Raw genomic sequence first — 22,684 nt, forward strand, 5'->3', positions numbered from 1 at the left:
GCCCACTGGATCCCCCTTGTCCACATGTTTGTTGACCCCTTCAAAGAACTCTAACAGATTAGTAAGACACGATTTCTCTTTACAGAAACCATGTTGACTATTGACTGTGCGCTGTATGAAGAAATGCTTCCTTTTGTTTGTTTTAAACCTGCTGCCTATTAATTTAATTTGGTGTAATTTAGTTCTTGTGTTATGAGGAGTAAATAATACTTCCTTATTTACTTTCTCCACACCAGTCATGATTTTATAGACCTCTGTCGTAGACCCCCTTAGTCATCTCTTTTCAAAGATGAACAGTCCCAGTCCTATTAATCTCTCCTCACATGGAAGCTGTTCCATATCCCTAATAATTTTTGTTGCCCTTTTCTGTACCTTTTCCAATTCCAATATATCTTTTTTATATTTGAAACTTTTAAACCAGATTACAGGCTCTTTGGCAAAGGGATTTTCTCTGAATTATTTACTTGTGTTGTGGCTGGTACAATGGGGCCCTGAACCCTGACTGAGTTCGTTAGGTGCTTCTACAATACAAATACATAATAAGAACATACACAATTCTAGCAATGTTCTGTAAGGAATAATACTTCCCTGTTAGATGGACACAATACATGATCTAATAGGTTTTTTCATCTCTCATTTTAAAATACTGTGATTCCTGGGGTCAGAAACCATGGCAGGTATTTCTCCTTTGTATGGAATTAAAAATTTGGATCGCAAATGTGTGTACTTAAATGCTTAAGAAATTGTGATAATGTTAATTTCAGGTATGATAATCTCACGAGAGCAAAGGAATTCAGAGTAGAGACTTCCACTCTGCCCTTATGTCATCCCATTTGCCAGACAAAATAATCAATATTCTGAAACTTGCTGGTAAAGACTAGCTGAGCTGTAACAACTGAGCATATCAGGGTGAGTTAAGGGTAAAAAAGCAGATTTCCCTCCAAATGTTCTTCCTCTGTTAAGATTAAACCCGATCCTCATTGTTATTTTAAAACAGCTTTCAATATTGGTTTTTTATTTAAATAGTGGTATCACTTGTCATTTATTATTTGTATTCTGGTGGCATCTAGAGACCTTGCTCTGGGGTCAATATCCCATTGGTCTAGCCATTGTACAAACAAAAGGACAGCCCCTGCCACAATATAGGACATTGCTGGGTGACAAAGTGCAGCTTTTCTGGAGCTCCACCTGCTTCAGTCCTCTCTCATTTCATACACATCACTTCACACCGGTCTCTCTTTCTGTATTTACTAATAGGCAGTATCTTACTGAAACCACAAAGGGTATTCCAGGTCTAAAGGTTATTATGGTCACTTTAGGACTGACAGTCCTAACCTGTAAAAGCAGCAAAGAATCCTGTGGCACCTTATAGACTAACAGACGTTTTGGAGCATGAGCTTTCGTGGGTGAATACTCACTTTGTCAGATGCAAGTCCTAACCTGTGAATGCTCCACATTCATGACTCTTTTGGGCCTTGATCCTCTGCTGCCTTGCATCTCGTCAGGTCAGTTACACCTATGTAAGGTAGGCATGCAATGCTTTCAAGTCACAGTTCTCCACTCCCCATCACAGACGGTGGCATTTTTCACCCACTTTTTTGCACTTGCTGTGCCACATGTATTTTCAGTATCAGTCCTAGGTTTAACTGACACAAACCATGGAAGTCCATGGATCCTAGTCTATATCTGGGGACCCACTGGTGCTAGCACCACTGCATCTGAAGCAGTGGAAGCTCTGGTGGGAATTTTCTCCTGCAGTTCCCATGTGTACGCACAGCCCTAGATAATAAAAGAAAAAAACTTACTCTTGCATCAAGTTATTTTTCATCAAAGCCACTCCTTGTTTTGCCATTGTACATAACTCCGCAAGTCTCCACTTGTTTACTGTGTTCTTCCAATGGGAAAATCTTTGTAGGTGCTTTTTAAATGATGAGAATTAACCAATATGAGCTGCTCATCTGCGTCAATAGCACACCAACAAGAAATTAATCCCCGAGGTGCTAAGATAGCCAGAAACTGCCATGGCGTTCACTGCACTGAACTGAACAGGAGGGAGCATGGGTGGTTTTCTAGAAATTCCTAATGTAGACAATTCCTGGAAGCTCAGAAAGTTCTTTAAAATCCAAAGCCCCTGAAGATAATGGGAGCCTTTTCATCAACTTCAGTGAGCCTTGTGTCAGGCCTCCAATGACCACTATAAATTGACTGTGACAACGATTCTACTGTAAGCCACCGTATATTGCCAATCCTAATACAAAATCCTAAAAGCCCACTAACTGGAAGACAAAAAGCTCTTATTCTTTTAATATACGTAATCACTTCAGGTTTTACTATTTAATTCCTACTGGGGAAAGTGAAACATCTTTTAAAAATGGTCAACCACATTGGCCTTGTTAGGCAACAGAGTTGTGTTGCGGGTAGTTTGGAACCACACCAATTGGGGAACTCCAGGGTCTGCAGGAAGAGTGAGTGCGTTATGCTGGTCAATTCTCTGTCCACAGCCAGCTCCTCAGAGAGAGAAGTATGTGTGCAATGGCCTGCCCTAGAGGTGGGTGCAGGAGGGATGAGTCTCTGACTGGACGACTGGATCTTGGGGTGGCAGGGAGGAAAGGAGAAGTTCCTGAGCCCTTCCCCTCTTCTGAACTCTTGCAAAGACCAATTATGCAAAATATGAGCAAGCGTGGGAGAGTGTGTGTGTTGTGCTGAGAGATTTTGTTCTGATTTTACAGGTGGTGAAGGAGGGGTGTGCATGAGGTGGTGTGAGGGGCTGTCTGTCTTTGGGGTTATTGTGCTTGCTGGTTGTGTTTTTGTGTTGGGAAATTAGTGATGAGTTGTGTCAGTGGTGTTGTGCTATAAGATTTTGTGTTTATTTGTGTGAGTGGTGGATGAAGGATGCGTGCTGCTGTGAAAGCCTAAGTGTGTTTGGGGTACTTTGAGTCAAATGGATGTGGTAGTTGGGCCAAACAATTCATCATCCGTGCAGTCACCACACAACCAACAAAACTGTTTCATGCAAAGTAGCTGTATAGTAAGGGTGGTGGTTTGGTTGATACCACAGTGGTTCAGGACTCTTGGTATAGCAGAGATACCTGCCTTCCTGCAGCTGTACACAGGTGTATTTTGTAAAGTCAAATGGCTGAGAACATAAATATTGGATGGTAACAGACAGTGAATCCCAGTGATGATTGAACCTGATATTCTAAATAAAATGAGCTCTCAACCACACTTGCAGCTGTTTCCATCACTTAACACTGACTCAACTGACATTCTAGGCTTCAGAGTGACACAGAGGTGACAATCCTGGAGTCTTATTATATCAGTAACACTGTTATTTCTATTTTCATTGTTGAGTTCACAACAAAGGTTAAGCTTCTTCCTTTAACAAGAGAATGGGCATAGTCCTCTTTTCCTTTTTTAAGTGTGATCGACCACCTTCATTTTAATTCAACTTTGTTAAAGGAGGCCCAATTTGAGACTCTCATTGTGTCTTCATGACTGGTGAGGAAACATCTATGGTAGATAAAAAAGTGGACTCAGTTGCAAACCCACTTTTACACCTCCCCGCAGGGGAGTGATGAAGTATAAAGCACCCCATCATTCCCCCGCATGAGGGCATGCTACTCTCCCTCTCATGCAGAACCTTGCAGCCAGCATGGAAAGGTAGTCAAGAACCAAATTATTACTTTGTTTCACAATTTTGTCCCTGATCTGCTCATGGGAAAGAGCAGCAATGTGCTGTCTTTTACTCAGGGCTTGTGGTGACTCCACGATCTAGAACCATATGATATAAGCCACAGTATGATCATGTATGGGGGGCAAAAAAGTAAGGCTTCCCTACGGCTGACTGCATAATATGAGGTAAAAAGTCCTTCCCAGAAGAGGAAAGTGTGAAATTTTACTCACTGGAATGGCAATGAGGTAACAATCCCCATATAAGCTACAGAGAGAGATCTAGAACTAGGTTAAGCAGGTACATCTACAAAAAGGCAGAATTTGGCCATAGGGACACATATTTTATAAATGGATCAAGTGATTTTGAGTATTAACACACACAAATATCTTGATCTGGATTTGACAGCTTGTAGACTGATTTGCAGCTCAATGCAGTTTGTAAAATGTGACCAAACTGCGAGGGAAAACATGACCAGATACACACATGCATAATCTCGTTCTGTAGTTGTTAGAAGAAAGCAGAGGATTATTTTAAACACTGGCAAAGCTGAAAAGACTGATAACTGGTATAACCAAAACCTTTGATTCTTAACTAGTGCGGTGCTCCAGTATGTTGCTATGTGTTCATTTAATATTCAACCTGATAAAATTAGAAATTGAACATGTCAAAACCGTTAACAATCACAAGCACAATTTTAAGAAGTGCTGGGTTTTGTCATTAGTCTAATCTGGTTGCCCATAACGACTTTTACTAATTTTTCTCCATTTGGGTACTTCTGAAAAGAGAAGTAATTTAAATTAAATACTAGTTTAAAAGCCAAGTTAATTACCTGTGCTGACTTGTGTAATCCTCAGCAGTTTTAGGTTCAGGTAATATAGCCTTTCTGATCTATACCCCTTGTACCAGAACAAGGTACTTACCTAGCATTAGTTAAATTTAGATGGCACCACTATCCACTATTATTCTCCGCCCACTACTGTTTTGCTAATCTCCCATGCCAGCTGCTCAAATGTTTACATTTGAAGGGCTTTCTCTGTTTGTACAGAAACAGTCTCTGCACAGTATCTCTCATCTGTACATTTACCAGACTGAAGGCAAGAAAAGTTTGCTGCTTGATTAATAGTTTGAAATGTTTCTTACTTTCCCCCCCTCTTCCCATTGTGTCAAATACATTGCCATTAGATTTTTACAAAGCAAGCCCCCTGTTGCAATTTGTGGCCTTGATTCTGATTTTATTTATTCAACTATAAATGAAAAGTGACTCCACTGAAGTCAGTGTAGTTACACCACGTTCACATGAGTGTAAGGGAGATCAGAATCAAACCCTGTATCTGAAAGTATGTAGTGCTGTACAAAACTAAGGAACAATTGCTATAACTGGAGAAAAATCCTTACATTTTACATTGCAAGTGGGTATAGCAGGAGACTGGGAGTCAGGAACCCAAGTTCTATTTCTGGCTCATTATGATACTGAGGCAGCAAGGCACTTAAGCAGGTGCGTAACTTTAAGCATATGATTGCAAGCTCTTTGGGGCAAGGACCGTCTTTCTGTTCTGTGTACAGCACCTAGCATAATGGGGTTCTGGCTCATGACTAGGGCTCCTAGGCACTAACACAATAAATTAACAAATAATATTATATGTCAATGGGCCTACTCGGATGCTTAAAGTTAAGATGCTGTTTAAGTGCTTTCCTGGGCCAGTGCCCATGTTACTTGCCTTGACCACACCACATTTCTTATCTCCCCTTTAGCTTCCTCATTCATAAAATGGGAATGATGCTTCCTTCCCTCACATGATTACTGTGCAATCTGAAGTTTGTGAAATGCTTTGAGATCCTTTGCTGAAAGGCTATACAAGTAGGAATCGTTGTTACATGTAAGAAAACACATTTCAAGAACAGAAGTGAGCCTGGGTGGATCAGAATATGCTATCAAAAGCATATAGATTCCCCTCCAGGCAATGTACTGTTTCCTATTTCTCCTCCTTCCTTTCACAAAATGTTGTATAGAATGTCTTCATTTAAATTAAGGATGCTAGGAACAGGAACAAAGTCCTGAATCATTTACAAAGCTTTAGTCATTGACTCTGCTCTGTGAGGGCAAGGCCAGTGTTAGGTTTACAGGTACAAGAACAACAAAATCTAGTTTGGTGATGGTCAAGAAACTAAGAAAAAAATGTCAAATGGCTACTTCGGCTGTGAGCTATCTTATCCTAGAAAGTCCAGTCTCACACCGAGGTACAAGGGAGGTATTCACATAATTCTCATTAACATCACACTGCCCTTGATCCATGTGAACAACTCCCACTGATGTCAAAGGCAGGATTGAAAACAGTATATGGCCCAGTCAGAGTTACGTAACTCCCCTGTGCATCAAAGAGAGAACACAGCTCTAAGGCTCAATTGGACAAACATTTCTTCCTCCCACAAAGTGAAATACATTGTGTCCTGTCAGCAAATCCTCTCTCCACTGCCATGTGTTTGCTGAAACACATAATTTCACACATTACCAAGTAGCTCAATGCTACCAATAAACAGTGTGAAATTTATGCTCAAATCATGCGATCATTTTATGTAAAATATATAAGTTACTGCTCTCTAATATTTTTAATGATAATTGAGTCTGTGCTATCCATGCAAGTATTTGGAAAACAACCAAATGGAATTTTTGTTCAAGCTTCATTATGCTATAGCTCTTTGGATGGAAAAGAATTCATATAATCAGCAAAGGCAAAAAACTGTATTTTATCTAAATTCTGTATACTCATAATTATATTTGGGGTACTGGAACAACTTGTATAGTGGGGCTGCTGAGATTCATTGAACCAAACTGTAAACCCCTTCAAGACAGGATGTGCAGGAGCACCCCCAGCACCCGCACCTATGATTATTTTACACTAAAATAAACATGTGACTATGACTCAGAGTCTTCTACTCCAAAGATATACGCCCTTAACACTTGAAGAAAAGGAGACTGTCCATTCCATGTTAGCAATATATGGCCTATGACACACAATGAAACAGTTCTCACTACATACAGTAAAGAGCAATAATAGACAAGTTTGTTTATTACCAGTAGTAATATTTGGGAACTTTAAACCTTTGAAGGAAAAGTTTAGATAGCCAAATATAGACAGTATCCTACATACAGAAATATGAGAAATCTTTTTTTTATGAAACTATAGATTAAATAGTAGAAAATCAATCACAAACCTTGGCCCTAAGGTACACTTGTCTTTAAAGGTGTTATTTCCAACACCCCTATACTTTTGCCAATTGCACTGAGCACTTTGTGAATGTGAATTACAAGCCTATTTTGCCATTAAGGGGTTTCTGGCAATGTCATATACCAAAGAAGCAGCACTAGAATAGATTGAGATGGCACCAGAAACTATCAAATGGAATTAATCGCTTTGCCTTTCTGTTTTTGGGTTTTTTTTTTAAATAAACTATATAATAGCCAGACACATACAAATTAAGCCAAAAAGCATGGGCCTGATTTGCTGTTGCTTTACTTCAGCTTTGCACTGACTCAACATCACTGACTTCAGTGAAAAGGTGGAACAACATAATAGTGAATCAGAAACTTAGTCTTTTCCATTCCCTTTCTCTCCTTTCTCTTCTTCACCTGAAAATGCCACTGCAGGGTCTTTTCTTTAAAATGACTTTAATTAAAAATCACTGCAGGAGCAGCTTTTGCTGAAATGCTTCTGGAACAGCAACACCCAAATGGAAAGATATTAAACCTCCTAGTGTCCAGAGGCAATCTGGCATTCCATCCATAAATTACAAGTCAGAGAACAATGAACAGGTGGACTCTGAGAGTCTACTGTGTAGGAAAGCAATGCACAGCATTGCTAACTCTATGATTTTATCCTGAGCATTGCAGTATTTGATGTTTTATTTAAAGAGCCAGGTCCTGGAGGCAAATTATTATAAAGGAATCTCACCAGTCATTTAAAAAAAAAAAGCGTCAAGCTGCCATGATTGCAGAGAAAAGCTTGAAAATGTACCATAAATGCTCAAAAATCAGAAGGTAAAAGAAAAAGAACCTCTACATTATTGTTTTTAAATCTCATGTTTTTTTAGCCATTCTTCTGATTTCCAGGGCAGGGCAGACAAATTATTTTTGAAGGCTTGGGATTGGCAACACTGTGTTATAGATAAGGCTGATAGTGCTGCCTGCTACTAAGTTTGCTGTACACTTCCCAAAATAAGACCCTGTTTTCAGTCACTTATAAACTGTGTGAAACAAATTGTTTGGGTTGAAGTTTGCCATGCTCGGTGTGTGTCAGGCTGAATTATTTTGGAAAATTTCAGCCAAAACAATTCAGCTGATTCTGAGAATGAGGCCAGGGAAAAGTATGTTGTTTTGCCCATGTTAAAAGAATTATTTGAAAAGCTCTAGCACTCCATGTTTTGAAGCAAGGACTTAAAGCAGCAGAGCGGTGGCCTTTTGCTGTCCCTGTGAAAATCCACCTAAATTTGGCCAAATTACAAACTTTTGAAAAACCACAGTTTGCACATGCTCAGCAGAGACATTTAGATTTCAGCAGCAAAGTTCCCAGAAGATTCCATGAGTACTGGGCATGCTCCAGTCTGGGGCTGGATAGCACCTTCCCTGTAACTGCAGCTGTTGTGGGCTGTGTATTGTGTGGGTGTCTGGGTACCTGAAATGACAGAAAGGACACCGCCTCTTCTGCACTCTCAAGGACCCTCCTGTTGGGCCCAAGAAGCCTGGTGTAGAAAGCTGCACGATTCAGCTGTAGAGGGTACAACAGCAGGACTTGCAGCGGGTTAGGACACAAAACTGAGTGTTTGGGGGGGGAAAGACTGGGAGATGACAGCACAATTGGCTCTCTGCCTTGAGTAAGATCCCATCTGAAATCTGAGTTAGATGATTGGCCAGCTAGCCCATTCTGTTGCTCACACTACCACGGCCACATTTCTATTTTTGGCACACTGCCTGAGCTAGAGCTGATATGTCTAACCAAGATGGAAATGATATCTCCAGCTCCAGTGTAAACATACTCTTAGTCCTGAAAAACCCAGAAACTAGGGTACATGTGCTTGAGCTCCACCTACTGGCACCTTATCTGTTAACTAACTAACTATATACAGACACTCATAACTTTAGCAAAAAGAACAGGAGTACCTGTAGCACTGTAGAGGCTAACAAATTTATTCAGCCTAACTTGATGGGCTTGAATAGAGACTGGGAATGGCTGAGCCATTATACATATTGAATCCATTTCCCCATGTTAAGTATTTTCACACCTCTTGTCAAACTGTCTGTAATGGGCCATCTTGATTATCACTACAGAAGTTTTTTCTCTTAATTAATTAGCCTCTTAGAGTTGGTTGGGCAATTCCCACCTTTTTCATGTTCTCTGTATGTGTATATATATCTCCTTACTATATATATCTCCTTATTATATGTTCCATTCTATGCATCCAGTGAAGTGGGCTGTAGCCCACAAAAGTTTATGCTCTAATAAATTTGTTAGTCTCTAAGGTGCCACAAGTACTCCTGTTCTTTTTGCAGATACAGACTAACACGGCTGCTATTCTGAAACCTGTCATAACATTAGGTAAATGGGGACAACTCCCATCTCCTGCAGCTTTTGGAGAACATTGTCTGGCTCTTATGCTACCGGTTAGACAAACTCTGTTAAAGAAAAATTGTGTGTGTGAGGAGGGTGAGAATTTAAAGTGAATGGGAGAGTGAGAAACTGCAAAAATAAAAACAAGAAGTGTAAACAGAAACAAACAATTATTTACAACATGGTCACCATTATTACTGCAAGAGCTTTGCTACTGGCTGAAACAGCCACATGTCCTAGTGAAGGACAACAGAACCCTTAATGGAGGTTACAGAAGTTGCAGCATATTAAGAGCAAAAAGTATGTTTAAAAGGTTGGCAGATGTTCTGGAATTTCTTGCTTATAGGAAAAACTTCCATCCCTTGAGTTTAAAAGGTGACCACTAATGGTTACCAATGTCCACAAACTGTGGCATGAGCTATTAAATACCAGTATTGGTTACTTTTCCAAACATCAGTGCAATAGTTTTCCACTACAAATCAACCCTACTTCATATTTTAGAGTTGTACTGTGCTGTAATGTATGAATATTGATATAAACTCATACAAATACACAACAACAGACTGGCACATATAAAACATGGTAATGCACATTAATAACACTCTGGGTTTGGTTTTCAGATTGGACTTAAGCTGACCTCACTTTTTGTGCTTGTGAGTTCATATTAGTGGATGCTGTTTGTCATTTTAGACACAAAATTATCAGACTGTGGATCATAACAAAATTAGTTGGCTCAAATTATTCACAGTGGCTAACTTCAGGAATACAAAGGAAGGCCAGATTATAAAAAGCTTACTCGGTATGTGCTGAAGGAAATCTCTGAATATTATTCTTCTGAAATCATCTTCCTAAACCACAGAAACCTTGTGTGATAAGATTTTGTGCTGAAGTTTCAAAACCTCTGACAAAATGCCTGGCTGTGTTTTTATTAAGTATTTTTTTCCAAACTGATTTATAACATAAACAAATTCCACATTAGAGATATATGTGATTCAGCACTTGGGATACGTTGCTTCCTTGTGATTTATTAAACTATTAGGACCCTCCAAAATAAACATAACTAATTTAGCTCTAGTTGGTAGGAGTATCAGGTTTCATTTAGATTAGCTGTTCTTTGGCGGATAGTGACACCATGTGGCAAAAATTATTCTATACTCCCATTTCTTGCAGGCTGTTCTAAATTCCAACTGAAAGACAATAATCCTTCTGAATAGAGCAGTGGCTCTCAACCTTTCCAGACTACTGTACCCCTTTCAGGAGTCTGACTTGTCTTGTGTACCTCCAAGTTTCACCTCACTTAAAAACTACTTGCTTACAAAATCAGACATAAAAACACAGACGTGTCACAGCACACTATTACTGAAAAAATTGCTGACTTTCTCATTTGTACCATATAATTATAAACTAAATCAACTGGAATATAAATATTGTACTTACATTTCAATGTATAGTATACAGAGCAGTATAAACAAATCATTGTCTACATGAAATTTTAGTTTCTACGGACTTTGCTAGCGCTTTTTATGTAGCCTGTTGTAAAACTAGACAAATATCTAGATAAATTGATGTACTCCTTGGAAGATCAGGGCATGCATACCTCTGGTTGAGAACCACTGGAATAGAAAGAGAAGTATAACAAACTGTTCCAAATGTGTTCTGACTTCTAACTACCATATTGTTTGCGTGTAAATACATACTATACATACATACACACACACATATATATATACACATACACACGCACGCACACACACTTTTCAGTAATTTGTTCACTTTACAAAACATCATATTAGGCCTATGCATGTCTGTTTTTCAGTTCTGCACAGCACAGAGCTGACAGATCCAGTACCCAAAGAGGGAAATTAAGGAAGATATTTTTGTTTCATTTAGAATAATTACTTTATTCCTATACAATCTTTTACTTTTATAATGAAGTCTTATGTTTGATGGGTGCTACAGACCACTAAGCAGAACTCTCTTCTCTTATTTTGCATACATTCTGTATCTCTATGGGATTACACTTTCCTCCTACCTTTATCTCCACTTATTTTTACTGATGCCAGCAATACATGTCCTTTCTCGTTTATTTTGTCTGATTCCCCCCATTGTTTTAAAAAAGAGAATTTTTCCTTATCCTGTAAATGACTAACTACATGATGGTGGTAATAATGGCTCCAAACAAATTTGTATAAACATGGCACCGAATACTGTTTGACTGCTAAAATGAATATACAACCATAGGTGTTGCCTCCGTGGGTGCTCTGGGGCTGGAGCACCCATGGGAAAAAATTGGTGGGTGCTCCCTGCCCCACTCCCCCACCTCAGCTCATCTTCGCCTCCTTCCCTGAGCATGCCACGTGCCTGCTTTTTCCCCTAGCTCCCAGTGCTTGCACCGTGAAACAAGAGTTGGGGCAGGGATTTTGGGGAAGGGGTTGGACTGGGGGCAGGGCAGGGGTGGGGAAAGGGTGGAGTTGGGGCGAGGCCAAGGACGGGGGGGGCACGAGCACCCACCAGCGCTGGGGAAAGTTGGCGCCTATGTATATAACCTTTGCTTGAATAAGCTCCCACTATCTCTCATTTTGTAGAGTTGCCTTCCATTTCTCCATATTGCCTGGCTCTCATACCCCAGAATGATCATTTATTCTACAGTTCAGGATAGTAAAGAGACTGGAGACCATTGATGCAGAGAGAGGATGGATGGTCCAGGACTTGTGAGAGCTGTGTTCAATTTCTTGCTCTACTTGAGACTTCCTGTTTGACCACAGCCAACTCACTCACTTTCTCGGTGCTTCAGTTCCCCATCTGTAAAATGGAGATAATTGTACTTCCCTACTTCACAGACGCATTCTGAGGATCAGCCCATTAAAGAGTGTGAGGTGCTCAGATACTATAGTAACGGGGGCAATATGAGTATTGTAGATAGAGCTCTGCTGTTCAAAGGGCATTGACCAGGAGTTTCCAAAACCCTCTTTTTTACTCGCTTACCCCTCAAAGGCATGACATTGCTATGACCTTTTCTCTGGCAGCCAATGCTGAACAAAGCTCCCTCATGGGCCCAACATTGCTTTCCCTTGTGCCACCGAGAAGGGAATCTCTGAAGAGTCATGGAAGATATTCCCTCCTTACAGATCCAGAGCATATATCAGCTTGCCTTGCCTTTATTCTGGCACCTGCTCACCCTGGTGACTCAGCACCAAATTTGAAAGCCATGCTCTGGGGCAATGCAAAATGCCTTGAGGATGACACAGAATTGCAAATAACTCTGAAGGAATTATAGTAGAGGAAACACTTAACAGAGGACATTTTAAGAAAAATTAATATCTTCCATTTATAACACTTCTCAGCCGATAGGATCCCAACATATCTTTCTAATTTAGGGCTGATCCTGATGTCCTCACTCATATGAATTAGTACTTTACTTCAATGGGACCATTAGTGGAGTAAGCTGTTATTCTATATGATAAGGGTTTGAGTGTTTGGCCCATAAGGAGCGATATATATATGATAAATTCACTGACTACTGAAATGCATCCACCTCTGCAGTGTGTTAGAGCAGCTGTTCTACAAGGCAAGACTACATGAGAAACTGGGACTTGAAATGAAAAGCAACATCATATCTAATTAAAAATGCAGAAATTTAGATAGGTAGGTAGGTAGGTAAATAGGTAGACTGTAATTGGCTGAGCTGGAATTTGGCTAGGACACCAGAATTAATATCTTTATTCTTAAACAAAAAGCGTGTAATGGAATCTTTAATGCAAGTGATCATGAGCTTGGTTTTATGTCACATCTGAATGATGATGGTTACTCAGTGCCATAGTGGGGTGGACACTGACTCACCGGGAAAAAGTGTCATGTATGGGGAGTCATTAACTCTATCTTCGTAAGCACCGAGCATTTACTCTGCCATGTACTGGTCTGGAGTGGCCCTTCTTACATCTGCAGGTAACAAATAATATGCTCAACTATTATTCTTTACAAATAGTAATTAAAATAATTACTATGCATACAATAAAGGGCAAGCTATACTTAAGAGGATTTTCACAATGTTTAGTAACCAAATCTTACTTTTTCCTAAATGTGTATATTATCAGAGTCCCTAGTCTCTTAGTTCTGCCAGCCTGTATCATTCATAAATCATTCATTTGAAAGGAGAGTAAATAAAAAAAAGAGTAAAGAAACCAGAGTTTGTGGTCATATATACTTTAGCAAAGCTATATATGTCTACTTTCAACTATCCTAAGACTAGATTTAGTTTTCTATCAGATGTCTGGTGTTACGTACTATGCAATGATTGAGTTAGAAAGAAATGTATTATTGGAATCTAGAGTTTAAAAGCTACAATAAAACAGATTTAATTATTAAATTATTATTATTATTATTAATACATATTCATTAAGTCCCATTCCCATCAAATATATATACTTGAAAAATGATGAGTGACTAGCAAGAACACAAAATAGAAAAAATATAACAAAAATGCAATGTGGTTCAATACATATCAGCTCTAGGGTATAAACATGTTGATAGCTCATTCTGTCTCCTTTACATAAAAAAAATACCTACAGTTGACTGATATTGGATGTTCATAGATATTACGGCCAGGGGGATCATTTTGATCTCTAGTTTGACCTGCTTTGTAACACAGGCTGTAAATTTTATCAAGTAGTTCCTGTGTCAAGCCCTGGCTGAGCTACAGCATATCTTTTAGAAAAACATCTAATCTCTATTTAAAGATATCAAATTATGGAGAATCCACCACAACCCCTAAATAACTTGCTCCAATGATTAATTACCTTTAGTGTAAAACATTTGCACTCTATTTCTAGGAAGAATTTTTCTCACCTCAGCCTCCAGCAATCAGATTTTGTTTATGACTTAGTGCTAGATTAAAAAGCCCCTTACTATTAGAAATATTCTCTCCATGTAAGGCCATGTAGACCATGGTAAAGTCATTTCATACCCTTCTCTTTGTCAAGTTAAGTAGTTTGAGTTTCTTTAGATTATAATGCCAGGTCTTCAGCAGGTAAAAAGATGTGTTTTTTACTTTTGTTAGTTTTCAAGTGGTGACATCCTAAAGAAGACGATACAATTCGTAGTTTTCATACGTGAACAATTTGAGTTAAGGGGTATATCACAATCTGCTAAGTCATGTTAAAACTACAAACTGCCTAGGATTTTACCTTGTTTTAGTTATCACCTTTTTTTTATATAGTGAAGGTACACCATAAAAGGCATGTTTTCAGACCACAAGTTATTGCAGCTCTTTTCTAAAGTTTTTCCCACTGGTTTCAGATACATGCATTAGGATGGAGGTGCAATACTGCTAAGCAGACTACTTACACTTCTCATTATATGAATTTTCTGAGGAACAACTTTCATACTTATATTTTAAGCATATCCAGACATTTTATTAGGATAAGAACCATAGCAAGTAACATAGAAAGCTAGATGCAAAAGCGTGAAGCAGTGAACAATGTCCACATTGTACTTGAAGATTAATTGCTCTTTGGAGGAAAAAAATAAAGGATTAATCACTCGACCAAAATCGTTCCAGTTATTGAACATTGGCACATTACCTCTGATTATAAGATTTGTTTGTACCTAAAGTTATATTGTTGTGATTTTAAAATAAATAGTTAATGTTTGGGGTCATTTTTAAAACAGTTCTTTTCTTCCAGTGTCATAAAGTGTGATTCGATCAGTCAAAAAGAAATGTAAGGATGTAGGCCAAGGGATAGCACAAAGTGTAAATGAAGGAACTGTGGCTATGTCTTTATTGCAAAAAGTGTGTTTTACAGTCAGATAGTTGTCTCAATGTAAACTCCTTGTGTAGACAGGGCACAGATAGGTGTTATCCAGATGTACCTAGTTGCAGTCAACTCTATACCCTTTACTGGGGTGTACTTTGACTAGTTATATCCACACAAAAACCATCTTTGCCTCCTCTAGGACTTTACATACCCTTTTTGATGTGAAAATATGGCCTATACCCCAGCTACCCTGTAACACCATCATTACCTTTACTGTACCTGCCCCTGTGATTGAGAAAATTCTCTCTGGACTTATTGAACTACAGTTTTCAAATCTAACATCCACCCACCCCTGCCATATGTGTTCCATCCATTTCTCCTCTCTCGGACTCTTTTTCACAACTGTCCCCATTTTGGAATTGCTCTATTATTTGTTCTGCCTCAATGATCTGACATTTTCTTCCCACCCCTTCCTCTTAGCCAAAGAGCTGCAGTTTCAGCCTGAGCATCACTTCCCCAGATACTCCTTCTCGTCTCACTAAGGAACTGTGAGAGCTCAGACTCATGTTTCAGTCATCTGAGATGTCACCAATATCCTCTCCTAAAGATTTTGAAAAGTCCTCCAACAAAAAGGTAATTATTGTGATTAATAATTAGTTCACAGATTATAAGGCCAAAAGAGACAACAGAGTATCTAGTCTGATATCTGGTATAATCAGTTAGTCTCTAGGTTCTACAATTATCTTGCCACGGTCATCTATCAGAAAGAGGACCTGATATTTCTAATTTTAAAAACAAAAGCAAAAAATCATTTATAGAAGTATTTGGAGCCACACTGATGCACCAAAAAGGAGTGCACCAGGCCACAAATGAAATTTATTATTTGCACACAGTTCAGCATTAAAGTCCTTGGGTGAAATCCTGGCTACACTGAAGTCATTAAGAGTTTTATTTGAAGACTCGATTTTGCATTTTAGGTGGTCAGAAAAGCCTGAACTGTGTGTTAAAACATCCAAGTACTGGGGCAACCACACTATAAAGCGCACTACTGCTACTTTTTTTAGTCAAGCAGCTGGAATAGCATCTGCTGATCTGAACAGTCTAAGGAGGCAGAAGCAGCAAAAGTATCTAAAAGCCATGTTAGTACTTACATCCAAGCTCCTTTTACTAGCAGTTGCAGAACTAAAACCATCCTCATCCCCATAGTTACCGGCCATCCTCAAATGATCTTCTGTCTGCAATACAAACAAGCAGCCTATACCAATGTGGGAAAACAAACAAAACAATGCGTAATTGTGCCAAATCAAAGCACTAAATCTGGGCAAGGCCAGGGCATTCAACTAGCACAGCTGCCTTGGACTTCTTTTTTTTAAAGAAATATTGACTAGTTTGCAAGATCTCCCTAGTATAGCCAAGGCCAGAGAAACAGATGAACAGAGAGACCTAGGAACAGCAGAAAAAACAACAAATGCATTTAATTATTCAGCATGACAAAAGAAAAGAAGAGCTAGTAGAAAATGGATACTGAAGAACAAGGATCACATTGCCACTGATTCTCCTGGGTGCACAGGGGTAGGGAAGCATGCAAGGGACAAGCACAACATCTGTCTCTGTGAGTAGGTACTACTCATCTTTGCTGATTCCAATGAGCAGACTGGCCAAGAGATGGGTAGGGAAACACTGAGTTGTGGCCTTGCAACCCCTTCACAACAGCCTGCGGGGTAGAGCAATAAGCAGCCCTGTGGTCCCTGTAGGGCCGGTGCAGCTGCATTTGGCTCCCTTATGCAGGGCTTTGTGCAAAGCATACAATCTAGCCCTAAGTGTAAAGTGTGTGCAAATCAGAATGAATCTAAATACATGGGAAGCAGAAACTCAAGCAGTGAATCAAGTCTTGAATGAAATCTTGCAGATGGAAGACAAGAGAATTGTGACTTGAGAAAGACCATTGTAAAGGATAGAAATTGCTTATCTTCAGTGTTAGCAACAGGAAAAAGCTGTAAATTGCATTTTTAAAATATATTTTTCATGCTTTATTTATAAAGTGTCTGGATTCTCAGACTGTAGCCAGTGAAGACTAGAATCAGGACTGGGATTCCTTTCAGATCCTTTGAAAATCACAGCCAAGAATGTGTTTTTCTTTTGTCCCTAGTTTATGAACATTAGAGAGAGAAAGGAGTTTGGAATCCTGCATAGCTCATGAGTAATCTCATCCCCATCCCCAGTGGATGTCATAAAACCAGGAATGTAATCATGTAAATGGTGCAAGTCAAATCTGAGGAGAACCAAGTAGAATACCAAGAGCGTACAATTCACAGCAGAGATTTTTTTTAAAGTAAAAATTATGTGCATAGTAATATATTATAAACAAGTCATCCAGAGGAAGGATGGTCCTGCAGTTAAGGCTTTGGACCCCCTTTTAAGAGACCTGGGTTCAGTTCCCTGGTTTGCTATATACTTTCTGCCGGGCAAGTCGTCTTGGTGCCTTAGTTCTTTACCTGTAAAGTAGGGATCATTTTATCATAGAGGATAGCAACCCCTGCTTTACCTGCTTCCTATCCCTTAAAATAACCAGTTTGCAAGTGTCACCAATAAGAATTTTCAGATGGGTCCAGAAGCTCAACTCAGGACAGATTTTCAAAAGCACTCAGCACCTAGCAGTTCCCATTGTTCTCAATGGGAGCTACAGGGTGCTAAACTCTTACAAATATCTGACCCCAACTGTGGTTGCTGAAAACTTCTGACAGCCTAATTGAGCATTTTAGAAAATTTGATCCCTAGGACACTGGCCAGGTTTAAGCTAAATACCAGTGAAGTACAAGCACATATTTCTTAGTAGTAGTTAATCAAATATATTTATCAACTTCTGAGTTTACTGCTCCTGCCTTAGGACCAACTGAGACGTTGGGCTATAGAAACATGAAACTAAGTATTCCTTTTCTACCCTGGTATTGTACAGGGGTGAACTTTGTTGTACTTTATTATCCCATTCAATTGGGAGTGAACACTGTACCCAAGGTTGCCAAAAGTTTCAGTTATAACCTGGTGTTTTCACATATTCCCAACTTTCTGAAAAATTCACCTGCAAGTTTCCTGCATAGTCTCTGTGACCAATGCAGGAAATTGAGAAAAGTTTCTTCATCAGTGTTTGAGTTCTGCAAGGAAGGAAAAAAATATTGCGCACATTTTTCCCTTTCAGAAAGTTACTGCTACATTTTCCTCCTCGGTTATGTTAAAAACGCTTGAAATCTGACAGTTGTCATAAAATGTTGGCCCCAGTGAAGTTAATGGCAAAACTGTCAGCAGGGTCAGGATTTCACCCTTAATGTGTTTAATGACCTCAGTTGAAAAACAGCAGTGCCAACTCTCACAGTGTTATTGTGAGTCTCACCAATATTTGACATTTTTCATAAAAGCTCCAGGATTCATGTGATTAGGTGAGAAACTCAGCTTTAATTTAAGAAAAACGGTTCCAGCTCTCATAGTTGTAAAGAAAAGCTTTAAAAAATTGACCCGAGTGCACCCTAAGGCTCAGAAACAAGGTGGCAAAGAAAACGAGCCCACAAATTTATTATTTTTTAAATATCTCATGATTTTTAAGCCAGTCTCATGATTTTGGAATGCTTGGGTTTGGCAACGCTGCAGCCGGGCAGAAATTAATAAAGTTAAAAAAATATATAAAATTGGCTGCTGTGTATGCACAATATAAACTTTCCAGTATAAGTTTGCACTTACAAAAAATGTGCTGTACATATGCAAATTCTTTCTTAAACGCACTCTTATCAGTGTTGGTTATTAATGACTTATGTTCTTACATTATATCACCATCCTTACCCCGTCACAATGGAATGGTTTGTTAATAAGAACGCTACATGCTTATCTAGGGTCAGATTTTCAAAAGAACCCATTAACACTGGATGCCTCCATTTTAGGTTGCTCAGTGTGGGACCTCTGGATTCTGGTTTTTCAGAGGCTGAACAGACACAGCTCCTATTAACTTAACATGGAATTATGGTAGCTATTCATTGCATGCAAGTGTACACATATAGGTGGACTTATGCCCACAAGGAGTCTCCCTAACTTTTATGAGATGCTGCAAGAGCATAAGAGTTTGCCCATGCATCTCTTTGAAGGAGTGGGGTCTTAGGTGCGCTATCCTTGTAGATTAGGAGTTAGATTTTCAATTACGTAGGTACTCATGTATTGATGTATGCATACCACACCTGATTCACACACATCCAGCCCCCATATGAACTTACAAACTGGGGTATGTATGGCTGCAGAGTCTACATGTGCCCAAGCTAGGCACAAGTCAAGTCCTCTTCTAAAGCTCCTCCTAAATCTATTGATATGTAGCAGGGGTAGCCAAACTTACTGGCCCTTCAAGCTGCATACAACAATCTTCAGAAATTTGAGAGCTGCAGAACACCTGCCGGGAGCCATAGCTTAGGGCTACAGCCTCACTCCTGCTGAAGCCCCAAAGACCTCCCTTCCCGCTGAACAGAAGCCCCTATTCCACCACCTCACTGCAAGGCAGAAGAGGTCCTGAGTTCCACCCCTGCAAGTCTAGTAGGTGGAGAATGGGGCGGTGGGGCAGGGGGCTTGGGAACTGCACTTTCATGGTAGAAAAGCTGTATATGGCTTGCAACCCACAGTTTGGCAAAACCTGCTATACAGTACCCCTCATTCAAGAGTGGATTAAGGCAGTATCCTGGGATCCATGCTTGGTCTGAGGGAGTCAATAAGAAAAAAGGAGGCTATTGAAATGGAGGGGTCTTGGGAGAAAGAATTTATTATGTGGAAGGAACATCAAAGAGTCCTTGCAGAGGTTGTGGGGAGAGTCTCTGCTAGAGGGGATTTAACTAGACTCAAAATTCTTGGTGCATCCTATCTCCAGTTAAGGCCTTGTTCCTCCACCCAAGGAACTGAAATCCCACTGACTTCAAGAGAAGCAGGACTGGGCCCTTCATTGTAAAAGGCAACTAGAAAAGAAAGCAAATAATGTATTGGTTTTTTTCATTTCCTTATCATGTATGAAGAAAGATTGAAAGTTTGTTGCTCTTCTTCCCTTTCTTTATGTTGCACTCATAGAAATTTTGACCTTGTCCATTCTGGTTTTCCTTGAGGCATGGATATATGTCTGCAGAACTGGCAGGTTCATGACATCACAGATTCAAAGGAAGAAAAGTCTGAAGGCTTATCTACACTTAAAATGCCACGGGGCACAGCTGAGTTGCACCACTGCAATGCTTCAGCATAGACACTTCCTACACCGATGGGAAGGGTTTTTCTGTCAGCACAGGTAATCCAACTCTCTGGGAGACAGTCTACATCTGTTTACACAGGGACTTAGGTCATTTTAACAACATGGCTCAGGAGTGTGGATTTTCTACACCCCAACTGACACAGTTAAACCAATTTTCTAGTGAAGAGCAGGCTTGAGTTACTGAGAGTGGAAGTGACTTATTTGAAACTGCTTGTCATTGTTAATGCCTATTGAACTCAACAGCTTAACATTTAGAAGAGAATGTGTTTTGTTTAATGCTTAACACACCCAACTACTTCAATTAAGGGCTGGATTTGAGACTTCTGATTTTTCTAAAGTAAAAATGCCTAGCAGGCAGGAAAACTGCTTTTTAAAAGTGAGAAACGCAACTCTCAGGCTTCAGCAATACCAAAATAAACTCATTTTTTAATTATTGTCCAGCTCACCTTTAACTCTATTCCCAGAAGCAAAACTTCTCCAGCCTGTCAGTGCATCACAGTTTGATATTATATAATGCATGTGGGAATTGCATTTGATTTTTGGATATTGAGGTTTTACACCTGAGACTATTTTTGTAATCTAAAACATGGTGTTCCACTTTTCAAACCCTCTTAAGAATGCCCATTAATTATTGCTCACTCCTGCCCATGGACTTGTTGATCAAAATGGTTGTGCTTGAATGTAGTTTATACATTTGTGGATAAACAAATCCTTGAAAGAAGAAATATAAAAGGCACCCTAAATAAAGGTAGAAAGAAAACAATTCTCTAGCACGATATAATATAGGCAATGGTTTGCAGAACCCTTACCTTGTTGCTTCTTTTATTAACTTTGAAAAATCCCAGAAATCCCCTCTTTTCTTTTTCTGTTGAGTCGTTGCTTATTGAAGAATTTTGACTTGTCTCTGAAAAAATTATATTGGGTTATTTTTTATACTCTCAAAAGCACAGTTACAAACCCAGAAGTTTTAAAAACAATGATTCCAAGTTAACCCTTTACTCCCTGAAATACAAGTTGTGTGTGCATAAGGGTGATCATGAGGTAAAATAATATAATTAAGTAACAGATTCTGGATCCTCACTTGGATCAGATCCTCTCTAATTTAGGGCCTGGTCCAATGCTCTGAAGCCAATGGGAGTCTTTCCACTGACTTCAACAGGTTTTGGATGAGATCCATTGTAATCCTGAGTCTCAGGATTACGCATTACACACAAGAGTAAGGAATTGTAAGATCAGTTCGGAAGTTGTCATTAAGACACTACAACAGTAATTTAGGGCTTGTGTCCTTCTAAAACACTACAGTGGCACAGATGTGCTGTCACAGCTGCACCACTGTAGCCCTTCAGTGTAGACACTACCTACCCTGACAAGAGGGGTTTTCCCATTGATTAGGCAATCCACCTCCCTGAGAAGCAGTTGCTAGGTCAACAGAAGACTTAGTTCAGCTCAAAAAACACTGCTCAGAGGTATGGATTTTTCACACCATGGACCAACTCAACCTAATATTCCTAGTGTAGAACAGGCATTAGTCTTTGAAAATGCTTTTAAAGTACATATTAGGAGTCAACCCTCCCTCCTCCCCCACTGCCAACAATGCTTTTTTTAAAAAACTGATTATAGATTTTTAACAACCCATGGGCATGCTTCAAACCCATCAGAAGCCAATGCAAAGACTCCCATTGACATTAGAGAGTTATGGATCAAGCCATGTAAAAGGAAAAGTAAACCTTCCTGTGGAAGCGGAAGCTCTTTAGAGACTGATCTTGCAACCTTTACTCATACTAGTAGTGCCATTTAATAACATCTTTCTTGGTATTTCTGCGGATGTTCTAGGGCAGTGTTTCCCAAACTTGGGACGCTACTTGTGTAGGGAAAGCCCCTGGCAGGCAGGGCCAGTTTGTTTACCTACTGCGTCCACGGGTCCGGCCGATAGTGTCTCCCACTGGATGTGGTTCACTGCTCCAGGCCAATGGGAGCTGCTGGAAGGGGCGGCTAGTACGTCCCTCGGCCTGCGCCACTTCCAGCAGCTCCCATTGGCCTGGAACAGTGAACTGCAGCCATTGGGAGCCACGATCGGCTGGACCTGTGGACGCGGCAGGTAAACAAACCGGCCCAGCCTGCCAGGGGCTTTCCCTACACAAGCAGCCTCCCAAGTTTGGGAAACACTGTTTTCGGGGAAAGGTGACGTAGGTGTGGCCAAGGGGCCAAACGCAGCCCAGAGAGTCCATGTCTTCCAGACTGCCGTGTCTTAGATACAGAAATCAGCCTTGAGCTGACTAGGGGATTGCATATCCCAAAATTCACTGCTCTATACTCATCTGTTTCACTGGCAGCTGGTGGTATAATGAACAATATGATGCACCCTGCATTACGTGCCAGCAGCCAACAGGAA

General features: G+C 39.9%; 1 protein-coding gene across 5 annotated transcripts in view; it reads right to left on the bottom strand.

Moving 5' to 3' along the window:
- Positions 1 to 22,684, bottom strand: part of COBL (cordon-bleu WH2 repeat protein) — a 245,318-nt gene that overhangs the window by 129,590 nt on the left and 93,044 nt on the right. For 3 of the 5 annotated variants that reach the window (XM_030551475.1, XM_030551476.1, XM_030551477.1), the window contains exon 6: positions 21,102 to 21,196. In XM_030551475.1, coding sequence (XP_030407335.1) covers positions 21,102 to 21,196 — 95 coding nt within the window. Of the gene's footprint in view, positions 1 to 16,180; positions 16,265 to 21,101; positions 21,197 to 22,684 lie in introns of all 5 variants that reach the window. The other 2 variants (XM_030551474.1, XM_030551473.1) reach the window with 1 other exon arrangement.

Source organism: Gopherus evgoodei, chromosome 2 (assembly GCF_007399415.2).
Source record: "Gopherus evgoodei ecotype Sinaloan lineage chromosome 2, rGopEvg1_v1.p, whole genome shotgun sequence".
Taxonomy (NCBI): Eukaryota; Metazoa; Chordata; order Testudines; family Testudinidae; genus Gopherus; species Gopherus evgoodei.